Source organism: Priapulus caudatus, unplaced genomic scaffold, assembly GCF_000485595.1.
Source record: "Priapulus caudatus unplaced genomic scaffold, Priapulus_caudatus-5.0.1 Scaffold7, whole genome shotgun sequence".
NCBI lineage: Eukaryota > Metazoa > Priapulida > Priapulimorpha > Priapulimorphida > Priapulidae > Priapulus > Priapulus caudatus.
The window spans coordinates 952,783-965,163 of NW_014577068.1; the positions used below are offsets into that span (position 1 = coordinate 952,783).

The 12,381-nt window shown below is 41.1% G+C and overlaps 2 protein-coding genes across 2 annotated transcripts in view; one reads left to right on the top strand and one right to left on the bottom strand.

Moving 5' to 3' along the window:
• The window catches only part of LOC106805715 (protein FAM50A-like), a 9,304-nt gene extending 2,716 nt beyond the window's left edge, over positions 1-6,588 (bottom strand). The window contains exons 1-4 of the mRNA XM_014807421.1: positions 6,554-6,588; positions 2,438-2,634; positions 1,485-1,619; positions 587-796 (exon numbers count right to left, since the gene is read on the bottom strand). Of these exons, the coding sequence (XP_014662907.1) occupies positions 587-796; positions 1,485-1,619; positions 2,438-2,632 (540 nt within the window). The 5' untranslated portion in view covers positions 2,633-2,634; positions 6,554-6,588. The remainder of the gene's footprint in view (positions 1-586; positions 797-1,484; positions 1,620-2,437; positions 2,635-6,553) is intronic.
• A 247-nt stretch (positions 6,589-6,835) lies between these two features.
• On the top strand, positions 6,836-9,954 carry LOC106805795 (PIH1 domain-containing protein 2-like). The gene is made up of 4 exons (XM_014807533.1): positions 6,836-6,959; positions 8,160-8,279; positions 8,391-8,514; positions 8,606-9,954. The coding sequence occupies exons 1-4, from the start codon at positions 6,927-6,929 to the stop codon at positions 9,460-9,462; spliced, it is 1,134 nt and encodes a 377-aa protein (XP_014663019.1). The 5' UTR covers positions 6,836-6,926; the 3' UTR covers positions 9,463-9,954.
• The last annotated feature ends 2,427 nt before the right edge of the window (positions 9,955-12,381 follow it).

The following is a 12,381-nucleotide window of genomic DNA, read 5'->3' on the forward strand; positions in this document are numbered from 1 at the left end:
ACACGCACGCACGCGTGCGCGCACACACACACACGCACGCACGCACGCACGCACACACACACACACACTTCTCTTATATTGTCTCCATAAAAAAATCTTGTTTAGCGCTAGTTTTTCAGATAAAGATTTACTTATATATATGTAAATTCGTTATAAAACCCTAGAAATGGGCAAAGAGAGGTCCGCAGGCGTCCGGGTTACCGGATCTGATACTGAAATTTTTGCATTCTAGACATCAAAATTACTGCGCAGATGCTCTCACAATGCACCAATTTAAAAAAAAAATCTTGGGGGAGGTCCGCCAAACCCCATCTAAGTGGCCTTCGGCAGCTTTTTAAAACACCAGAAAAAGTAAGCAGGAAAAAGTGCATTTTTTTTCTTCATGGATACCCCTTTTCAAAAATCCTGGATCTGCCCCTGTAGGGGGAATATAGATAGATGACAAAAATGTCATATTTACAGCAATATACAAATATACTATACATTTATCAATCTAACTTATCCTCTAAGAAAATATTTGTTTTACTAATCTAATAAAATAATATAATTTAATGACTAAATAATAATAGATAGGACTACACCAAACCTGTCGTAGTTGCTCTCTGAGGCCATTCTCTTCCTCTTCTCTCTCTTTATCTGGGAGGAAGCTTGTATCAACATTTGGATTTTTACCGAGCTTCTTCTTCTTTAGAAGAGGTTCTACATCAGTTGAATCTCTACTTTCCTCCTTAGAATCCACATCCTCGGTCTCTTCTTCTGAACCATCATCATCCATGTTAAATGACAAAGTGGCTCTCTACATAGAAACATCAAATATCATCTGAGCACTGTCAGGACATGATGTTGTTACTATAATCCATTATATTATATCAATAAATAATGATGACACAGCACTATCGGGAGGAATGGCAATTCACTTCACACGTGCTCAGATACTAGGTTTTGAATACCTAGTGCAACTGCCTTTAGGTCTTCATGTCAAGAGTTATAAACACCCATTTAAACTTAAAGTAGGTGTGCACTGGAACTTGGATCCGGCCGGATCACCAATTTTTCAAAGTTTTTTCCTAATTTCATTTATGCTACAAGCGTCATCAAGATCAAAAGATCAGTCACTGAATGTAGTTGAGCTTGAATAGAGTCAACTTGCTGACAATATAGTGTTAACAACTTTACACTATTCTGCCCAGAAAACGTTTGCCACTTGAACATCGGCTAACTAACTGAACTGAACCTAACTGATGTTAGGTGATTCACGAGATTTTCTTTTAAAATAAAATACTCGTAGAGCCACAGGAATAGCATCTGTTTGTTAGTTGAAAATAATCGACTAAAACCAGGGATACTGCAACATGCAGGTTTTGCAACACAATTCGCTCGCGAATAAAATGCCAGAATTATTTTTTAAAGTTCCGGCTGGTTCTGGTTCCGGCCGGAACTTAAAAAGTTGGATCCGGTACACACCTAATTTAAAGGAGCCATACCTGTTTCTGCTCCTGTTTTTCTTTCTGCCTTTCCTCTAATAATCTGAGTTTATGTTCAGCCTCCTTCTTAGCTAACTGCTTTTCTCTTTCTTTTATCATAAACTCCTGCTTAGCTTTCATCTGATCAAGAGTTACCTGGAATCAAAGTCGTGAAACCATAAAAAGCTACACATAGCAGTGAATATAGTGTGATACTGTGATATCCTTAACAGCCAGAACACGACAGTTCTTATTTAGGATTGGATGCTGCATCCATGCTTGCTACCAACAGTGTCTCTCAGTACTGCAAAAGAGAAATTGTTTTGTGTTATAATTGTTGCACGCACATTAAACGTTTTATCTTGTACATGAAAGTAATCACATGCCAATAGGAAGTTTATTTAATTAATGCTCCTTTCAATAAAGTAGCAAATGAGGCAAATATCATTGAGACTATGTTTGTCACTTGGTGTGTCACACCACATCACAGAAAATATCTCATGTAGATGGGTGGAAAAACAGACGAATTGAAGGATGCACAAACAGAAAAACAGGTAGATTGGGACAGGCAAATAGATTGATAGATGACATGCAAGAAGCGTCATTAAAGAAATACTTTACTCTAGAATTTGAGAGTATATTATGATAGTAGATTTATAAATAATAGCACATACTTTACCATACCATTATTATAATAATAAATCATATTATTATTATTATTTATTTATGATTTATAAATAATACCATTTGCACAACTTTTCAGACAGTGCACTTTGAGATGCGCCACCGTCGTTGTAATCAAACTGTAGTCGTTAGTTTTAAAACATTAAAAAAATATTTCTAATGATGATTGAATCATGAAATTTTTAATGGAGTGCAATTTTAACCTAAATCAACTGAAAATAACCCTAGAACCTAGAGTCAAGTCTTCCTTTAAACTTTTCCTAGTGAAGAATATACTGATCTATACATACCAGGCCAACTGTGCTGGATTTCAACTGTACTTCCACAGCATCATAATGAACAGCAAATTTATTGCCAATGTTTGAGACAATTCCTTCCTCAATCTTTTGTTTCCGTAGTTCCAATTCTTTCTTTTCCTTCTCCCGGCGTTTGATTAGTTGCATGGCACGCCCTGCCTCGCTTGCTGCTCCCTTGTATTCTGCCATTTCTATTCCAACAAAAAGCCTCATCAGTTAACTATGAATAGGATTCGGAAAGAGCGTTAGTAGTATACTACTAATACGAACATTTCAGGACCCTATTTTTACCTCCTATTACTTCGGATATGTAGCCTATACCTGCTTAAGTTGGTCAATAAACCAGATATTGTTGTGTAATATATTTAAAATGTGTGATTCAACTGAGGTTGTTGTCTGAAATGCAGAAGATTGTATGATCTTTCTCCATTTTTCTAGATGCACCTGCTCACCAATGCTTCCACGAAAAATGGCTCACAAAACGCAAAATGATCGGGCTTTTTAACACTTATTTATTTACATGGACATAGACCTCACCTATCTTTTTGAACACTTTCTACAACTTTACACCATGTATTTATGCATTTATTCCTCAAAGTGCTAGGAACTACTTGCGTTTCGTTTTCAAATGCTGTTGTGTGCACGCGTGACGTCACACGAAATGTAATAGTCTGCATCATAGCTGCCCATGTGTTTTGTCTACATTTCGGGTGAAGTCACGCGTGTACACAACAGCATTTGAAAATAAAACGCAAGTAATGCTAGAACTTTGAGGAATAAATGCATAAATACATGGTGTAAAGTTGTGGAAAGTGTTTAAAAAGATAAGTGAGATGTCCATGTAGATAAATAAGTGTTAAAAAGCCCGATCATTTTGCGTTTTTTGAGCCATTTTTCGTGGAAGCATTGGGGAGCAGGTGCAGTTAGGAAAACTGGCATAAAATGTTCTATAGCGATGTTTCACGTGACGTCATAGATCAGGTCACGTGTATTTGTTATGTGTTGTGGTTGGCAGAAGCGAAGCGTGCTGCTTGACATTTACAGATGAATGACCACATGTTCTGATAGAAAGCACTGTTTATGTAGTGCACGTACACGTGCGTGTGTGTGAACTTACACGTGCGTGCGTGTGCACGTACACGTGCGTGTGTGTGTGCGTGGGCCCGTACATGTTCGTGCGTGCGTGCGTTCGTGTGCACATACACGTACACGTGCGGGCGTGACACGTACAAGTGCCTGTGCACGTAAACGTGCGTGCATGCGTGTGTGCGTGCGCACGTAAACGTGTGTGCATGCGTGTGTGTGTGCTAGTGATGTCACGATCATTGATTATACTCGATCATCGGTTGAACAATGGCTCGAACCAAGCGCTTGGTTATAAAAATCCATAATCGATTTAATAAAAAAAATAATAATTTGAACAAGAAAACTTGGAAAAGTGATGAGAATCAGTACATGTATTATACACACAGTAGTAAACAGTGCAAAACAAACAGTAAACAGGGCTAAACAAGCACATACATGCACACACATACATGCACACGACGTTATGCACACGCAGGCATTCAACACCCCGAGTAACCGATTGTAACCGATCATCGGTTACTTGGGTCCAACCGATGATCGATTATGAAATTACAACCGATTGACAACACTAGTGTGTGCGTGTGCATGTATACGTGCGTGTGCACGTACACGTGCGTGCATGAGTGTGTGCGTACGTGCGTGCGTCCGTGTGTGTGCATGTACACGTGCGTGCGTGCGTATGTGTATGCGCGCATGTGCATGTGCATGTAGACGTGCGTGCATGCGTGCGTCCGTGTGTGTGCACGTACACGTGCGTGCGTGCGTGTGTGCGCGCGTGCAGGTACACGTTCGTGCGTGCGTGTGTGCGTGTGCAGGCCGGTACACGTGTGTGCATGTGTGCGTGCATGCGTGTGTGTGCAGGTACACGTGCGTGCGTGCGTACGTACACGTGCGTGCGTGTGTGTGCTTGTATCGAACAATATCACGCATCTGCTTGCTGCCAACCGTTAAACTGCGCATGTACGCATATGACGTCAATGTTTATAAACATGAAACATCGCCATAGCCATGCGGCAACGGTACGCGAGCTATAGTACTAGAGCTAAGGGAGGGGGTGCATGTAAGAGGGAGACATTTTCTTTGGGGTTCCGAAAAACACAATTCCACTTGACAATTTCATGGGCCATTTCAATTGGAAGCTCTGCATAATGGACCCCAACAAGCCCTTTGACTGACTAGTCAAGAAATTCAAAGGACTGTATATTGCTCTTATTTAGCCGCCGATAGTTCTTATTTAGAACAAAGTGTTCATTGTTATCAAAGTTAGCACTTCTGGCATTCCCGTTTGAAATATTCTGGCGTGCGAACGCGTGATGTCACCGGTAGTGTATATACATGCACCAGATATGTAGGCAAAACACATGGCAGCTATGGTGCATGTATATACAATACCGGTGACGTCACGCGTTCGCACGCCAGAATATTTCAAACGGGAATGCCAGTAGTGCTGACTTTGAGTAATAAAAAGATAAATACATGGTGTAAAGTTGTGGAAAGTGTTCAAAAAGATAGGTGAGGTGTCCATGTAGATAAATAAGTGTTAAAAAACCCGATCATTTTGCGTTTTGTAATCAATTTTTCATGGGGACAGGTGGTGACAGGTTGCAGTAGCGAAATCGAGCTGACAATGTTCTATAGCCCTGCCGCAGTTAGTGAACGCGGGCTATAGTACTAGAGCTACCCACAAGGATACATTGTCATTGGCCGAAATTTAACTTCATTTTGCGCACAGGCGCGAAGTTATTGCGTGAAAATCCTAGTTAACACATTTTTGACCCTACCGTTTTTTTACTCTAGCATGATTAAAGCACTGTAAGTGCAAATTCTTCAGGAAATGCGGTGTATGACAATAAGCACTATCAGTATCATGTGCAAACTGCAATGTACATCAATCATACACGATGTTCAGAGCATGTTCATGACTAGCTTTAGTACTATAGCCTGCTTACATTAACTGCCGCTGGCGGCAGCAGGCACAGGCACTTGAAGCGTTTCAACTGTAAACACACGCCGCCGCCATTGCGCGCACACTGACACATAAATATATAGCAGGTGAGAAAGCGCGACTCGCGCACCGGATGTTAACGAACTTTCGCCGCCTTTAACCATGGGCGAAAGTTCGTTACCATCCGGTGCGCAGTGCTAGCGAACGCGAGAATTTCGTCAGTCTTTGTGTGATTTCGCGTGACACAGCTCGGTTACGAACAGCACGCTATGTTTTATAACAAGTGAACACTGTTCTGAAGGAGAAACAAAGATGGAAGCTGTTGGATGTGTATTTGTGTTGAATCGTGAGAAATGCAGCGAGCGGTCGAGCGAATTTTTGGGATCCGCGCTTTCTCAACCTGCCTATATATTTAGCACAGTGGCTATTGCCCGGCCGCCGGCGTAATCTGAACGCGACTGCCGGCGCAGCAGGTCTTCGATTTCCTAAATGCCGCATTTTTAATTTTAGCCGTCTATCCTCAAAGTAAAACAAGGTTAGGGTTTAGAGTTAGGATTGGGTTTAGGGTTAGGTTTAGCGGTAGAGTTTAGGCGTTTTTTGTAGGTTTTTAGGCGTTAGGGTTAGACGTAGGGTTAAGAACTGCCGGGCTTTAGGGAAACGAAGACGTGTAGCCCGGCTGCTGGGCATGATAGATAGCCAGCAGCGAATATATTTATGTGTCAGTGTGCGCGCAATGGCGGCGGCGTGTGTTTACAGTTGAAACGCTTCAAGTGCCTGTGGCAGCAGGCGGCCAGGCGGCGACCAGGAAAGCGGCGGCCAGCGGCAGTTAATGTAAGCGGGCTATAGTACTAGAGTAGTAGAGGCTAGTAGGGTAGGTAGAGGCTAGGTAGAGTAGTACTAGAGCTAGTTCATGACAACTGTCAACTGATGTCACGAGTCGTACACGTATGCACTCATTACACACTGATGGTCAGTTAGCTGATGGACTACCTTGGCACTATATTCCCTGTACGGGACGCCAAATATCAGAACATAACAAACATAACATGACATAACGTTATTAGATCATTTTTACCTACCTATCGACGTTCCAGCATCAAGCAACAACCTGGACCACCGCAGCGCCACCTATAGGAACATACATGTGTTACATAGAATTTCTGTCATTTTATATTTATATATGTGTGTATTTTGTATGTTTACAAACCGTTTGTTTTTACTTGTTTGTTACTGTTTGTTTATAGTTTTATAACGTTTTAAAACTGAATTATCTTGCGCAGTTTGCAAAATGTACTACAAAATGCCCGGATATAGCAGGGACCAAGAGAGACGCAAACTCGTTGATAGGCACGCGCGAGAGCAGTGTTTACTCCGTACTCGAGCGACGGCTTGGTTATCGTGTTCTTGAAACATATGCAAGATCATTTGCATAACTGCACCTTATAATTAAATATGGCAGATGACATTTGCAGTCAAGTACAACAGGTAAAAATTATATATAACGGAGTTAGTAATAACATTAACTAAAGACAAGTTTAATTTAATTAACACCCCGTACGATCGTACAGCCACGGCACAGGCACAGTTCTGAGTCTCGGAGCATAGCCACAGCATCTAATGATCTATGGCCACAGGTAGCCACAAGTTCCCTTCTCGCTTAAAACACTACGTCTTACGACGTGTAACAGTCGGAGAGCCTGGTCGGTTTAAGCCACAGGTCGTTCACACGCACGCACGCACGTGTACGCAGGGGCGGATCCAGGGCTGAAGATAGACAGTATTTTTCCAGATTTTAAGGGCACATCCCCCAAAAAGGGCACACCACCCCACAGTGGGCGCCATCAGGCGCGGAAGCACATGGCGGGGGTCTGGGGGCCGCCTCCCCCAGGAAATTAAAAATTTCAAGGGTCCCTGCATGGGCACCAAAATTAGCACCATTTGAGTACACATTTAGTCAAGCAGCAATAGCTAAAAACCATATATGAAATTTTATTTTTGCTTGATTTTGCCTGCGCTTTGCATACCAACAATTAATGCAGAATGATTCAAGCCCTTCCCTTCTTTTTCAGATATCAAAGCTAGTTTTGTTACCATTTAAAATGTTGATTTTCTTCAAGTCCTGTTAATGAATTAGAAGAAAAAGAAAACAAATAAAGAATATAGCCAAATTCCATCAAATTGTTTTCTGTATTTTTTAGCGCAAAATTTCGAAGGGCACTTTGAAATCTAGACCGTATTTTCCAATACGGCAAATACGGTCTGAATCCGCCCCTGGTACGTGCACACGCGAAGACTGTACATAGCATTACAACGACATAGACGCATGAGTATGTGTACTGTATGGTTGAAATACAAAATATTTTGTCACAAATGACCTGACCCGGAAGAATTCGTGGCTAAGTTCGCGCATGGTTCCATTGGGACTAGAATTCTTCTTCGATATAGCTGGAATTAGACTTGTGAATTTCGACTTAGACGAAGATTTATCAAAGTAAAAACATAAGGAAAGATCGGGACTTTTGTGGAGCTTCTAGCTACTTCGCCGATTTTTCGACTTGTGCGATGTCGACTTAGGCGAGGTCGACTGTACTACTAGATGGGGGCAATGTAATTTTGGATTTCCTGAAATTGTTCCGCTTCCACACTTGAACTAATGCAAATTAAATTTATTTTTTATCAACTTAGGTGTGGAATATGCTAAGTGACTTGCAGATGGAAGCACCTGAGGAGTATCACAAGTTGCTCAAGTCGTCTATGAACGAAATTCTACCTCCTCGGGCAAATATGTGTTTTTCTACAGTAAAGGTAAGATTTTCATATCAATAAGTTCTTGATTATTGTAGCAAATAATTAGTTGAATATTGTTAAATTTAATGCCATAGTGGTGATTACTCAGGATGTCAACTTTTTTCTAAGGTTAGAAATGACACAAGAGTCTTTGTCAATGTCTGCCAGTGGAATAAAGTTCCTGCACCACGTTCTAAGTGTGAAGCAATCTCAATGTTGGCTGGAACCTGGGATACAGGATTTGACCAGAAAGGTACTTTTAAAGTTTTTAAATTCATTTATTGATTATCTTTCTTGCTCATTAAATTGAAATTTTAACGTTACCGAAAAAACTTATATTTCAGGTTCGTTCAGTGTGACTGCCGTCGCTGTAAATTCTTCAGTCTTGGAAGAATGCTGCAGTAACAATGAGGAACGTCAGATGTTGATAGACCTGATTATTTCCTTCATTGAACATCATTCTGCTGTCAGTCTCTCACACACATACTCCTTGCTGCCGGATACCAACTTCCAGCCTGGCCTCAAAACGCTCAGCCTGGAAAAGTTCTTTGTAGTGCAGCCCCGTATTGGTGACGGATCACTGTTGACACCAAATCCCTCATCCCTCGTCAATGTCCTATCAGAGAAGAGAAATTCTGCAAAGCCTACCACCATAGCTAATTCAACATTAAGTGGCAGTGCTGATAATCACAAAAAAGAGTCAACTGCAAGTAACAGTTCTAAACCAGAACCGTCTCTAGTGGACTATTATAAAACGCAATTAAAAGAAGTTAAAGATCATGGGTCTGATAAGATGCCAAATGATAAACACTCGCCAGCACCCAGTAGTGAAATTTCGGGGCAAGATCGTGATGTTGTTATTTGCTCAACACCCACTTTATTGGATATGAACGAAGTCTCGACTAAACACAGCACGGATTTGAGTGCAAAAAAGAGTCATGTAACAACACCAAAGCATGTGGTTGAAATACTGCCACAAGAGGGAGCATGTGCGAAGAGAGTTCAGGTCACCATCACACTGCAAGGCATCTTGATAGCAGCTAGTTGTCAGCTTGATGTTACGCAGGAGGATCTGACAGTTGTAGCTGGGCAGTACAGTCTCAATTTGAAAATGCCCTTCATGGTGGATGTTGACTCTGTTTCTGCAAAATTTGATAAGTCAACGAGTATACTCGTGGTCACATTAGACATCAAGCCATAGAAATAACCAGTATGGAATTTTTGTATGTCACCTTTACCAATAGTAAACCACTCCACCACAGAGTCACCACAGTAGACGTGAGATGAGCGCTGTCGCTCTGCGGCACTTGTTAGTTCTTCGAATATGTATGGAATATTTCACGTCTTCTTCCAGATGTTATACCTATTGTCCAAATATGTTATGAATGTGTTCTCTAACAGGCCAACGTGTGTCGATGTGTCTGGGCCTGTCACATCTAAATATAGTCGAGTAGAGAAATGATTAAGGATGATGCATGCTCAGTTCATCTAGAATAATGTCATGCACTTATTAGATTATTGCAGAGTGATATTTCTTATCTCTCTTATAAGCAGTGTTTTGTGATGTACAGTTGAATCATAAGTCATACATGCAGTATGGGTTGCTTTTGGTGTCCTGATTTTATCAACGAAAATATAATAGGTTGAATGCTAACGTACCCCACATAGGGAAACCAAGCACTAACGTTGGTGCCCCCGCTGTCCATCATTGCAATTTGCATATGAATGCTCTTTATATTTATAATATTTGTAACGTTTTGCTTATATAAGGTTATACTCGTAATAATATATGTAAGATTTGCCTGCGTAATATTCCACAGGCTGCAAATTAAAGCCATACAGGAATTCAGGCAAGCAGTTTTATCTATATAGAGTTATCTATAGTTTTATCTATATAGAGTTATCTATAGCTTTATCTATAGAGTTTGATATGAATTTCTGTCGCCGACAGACATTTTCTGTAGTTCCTCGAGAATACTAATAGTGTCATTCCGCGATCAAGTTCGTACTGTGACTCGCTCTACTCTGTATGAATCCAAGGGTGGAACAACTCATCATCTAGAATCTGTAAACCTGAGTCTACAGTAATTGAATTCCCTACGTTCACTGCCGGGCTCTGGTGCCGTATAGTAGCCGTATATATAGTAGCCGTATAGCTAGTAGCTATAGTGCCGTATTGTCTACTAATGGTCATTGCGTTAAAATATAGTGAAAAAATATATATCGGGTAATAGCTATTTATTCTATAACGTTGTTTAGAAGTTGCCACCGGACCAATGTTGATACTATTACGTGATAAAATAGCGAACTGCCCACGGCCAGGAACACAAATGTTATAACTAGTCACTGCTTGACATCATTCGCCTTGACTTGACTATAATCTGTTGTACCAGCAACAATTAACTATCCTGTATATCCACGATCGACACTTATATAAGGAGGTGTCAACCACGCCTGACTCGGAATTTTTCAACGTAGGCCCTAAATTACTTGCCCTTGCGTTTCTTCTTGATTTACCCATGTATTTACCACATGTAATACTAATGTTATTACCACATGTGTTACTGCCTGATAGACATGTCGCTGCCAGATTGACTAAGTGTTAGTGCCTGAATGATCTTTTCTACTGATTTACGGATCCTACTGTGTGACGGACTTGTATTGCTGTTTGATGGACACTGGTGTTGGTTGGTGTTAACTTACGTGCGGCGTTACATTTATCGTGATTACCTAGTAGTGGCGCAAAACATTTGTACGTGATTACGAAGTACTTTGTAATGAAATATAAATATATAATAATAAATAAATAATTGGATCAATCAACCCATTCATGGGAACCACTGCTTTACGTAGACTATACAGAGTGGCGGGTAATTCTGTTTCTAGTAAACTGCTTCGAATATCATGTGTACGATGCTGGAGGGTTCGGTGCATCAAGCGATGAACTGACGATAATGCCCGGGTGGGGGGTGCACTCGCCTCGGAACTGGGTAGGGGGGTGCCTCCGGGACATTGAAAACCTGACCTTGTCGCAAACCGCTTTGCGCCCTAAATTACACCCTGTCCCAATATACTGCACTAAAAAGTATACCCTGTTGCAATATTGCACATTTCGGTTATGTCCTGTCCTGTAAATATATATAGGCAGATTGATAGATAGATAGATAGATATTGGCCCAATATTGGACCAATATCTGCCTATAATTGTCCAATATTGGCCTGGTGATATTGGCCCAATATCAGCTTGATGGGTGTGTATCTAGATAACCCTGTGCCAATAATGATGCTCGGAAAATATACCCTGTGCCAATAATGATGTTCGGAAAATATACCCTGGGCCAATAATAATGTTCGGAAAATATACCCTGTGCCAATAATGATGTTCGGAAAATATACCCTGTCTAGTCCCCAGTACCTTTAACAATGGGAGTGCCCTCCGCCCGGGCGATAATGATGACCAGGTTTGTCGTCCTGATGTTCTGCTTCCACGCTAGAGAGTAAGGTTACGTCCTTGTCGCTGTACTTGTCGCTGCGCACCTACTGTCCGCCGTTTCATCTACACCGTCGCCAGTATACGCTGGTAACATACGGTCACTATTAGCAGGGGTTAATAATGATGTTATTATTAATGTAATTAAATTAATTAGTATTAATGGCATTATTAACCCCTGCTATTGGTAAGGTAGTAATTCCGTATGCCGCTATTACATACACGTGGTCATTATTCAAAATGGTCTAGATTTTGAAGCAAAATAAAAAAATAAGCTTAGCTAATAATCGTAAATAACCCTAACGTGATTTTTTTGGTCCGTGAAAGCCTTGTCTCATACCGACCCTTACCAAACTATGGACGTCGATCAAGAGCCTCCCGCGGACTGCAACGACTTGATGGGATGTACTACTATATATATATATTCACGCGGCTACTATGTTTATTAGTTATAACTACAGGCTAGTTCCTACTACGCGGAGATTACGCTTGTTGACATGTTGGTATTATAGTCAGTCATGCGGCTGCACTGTGTTGTTACAGAACGCCATCTCCGGCCCGAGAATCCTTTAAAAAGGGGTACATTTAGCAGGTTTATCCGGAGAAATACAGAAAAGGGGGTATTTTTTT

Coding starts and splice junctions, on each gene's coding strand:
- LOC106805795 (XM_014807533.1), top strand. CDS start 6,927: ATGGCAGATGACATTTGCAGTCAAGTACAACAG. Junction 8,280..8,390: donor TGTGTTTTTCTACAGTAAAG/GTAAGATTTTCA, acceptor CTTTTTTCTAAG/GTTAGAAATGACACAAGAGT. Junction 8,515..8,605: donor TACAGGATTTGACCAGAAAG/GTACTTTTAAAG, acceptor CTTATATTTCAG/GTTCGTTCAGTGTGACTGCC.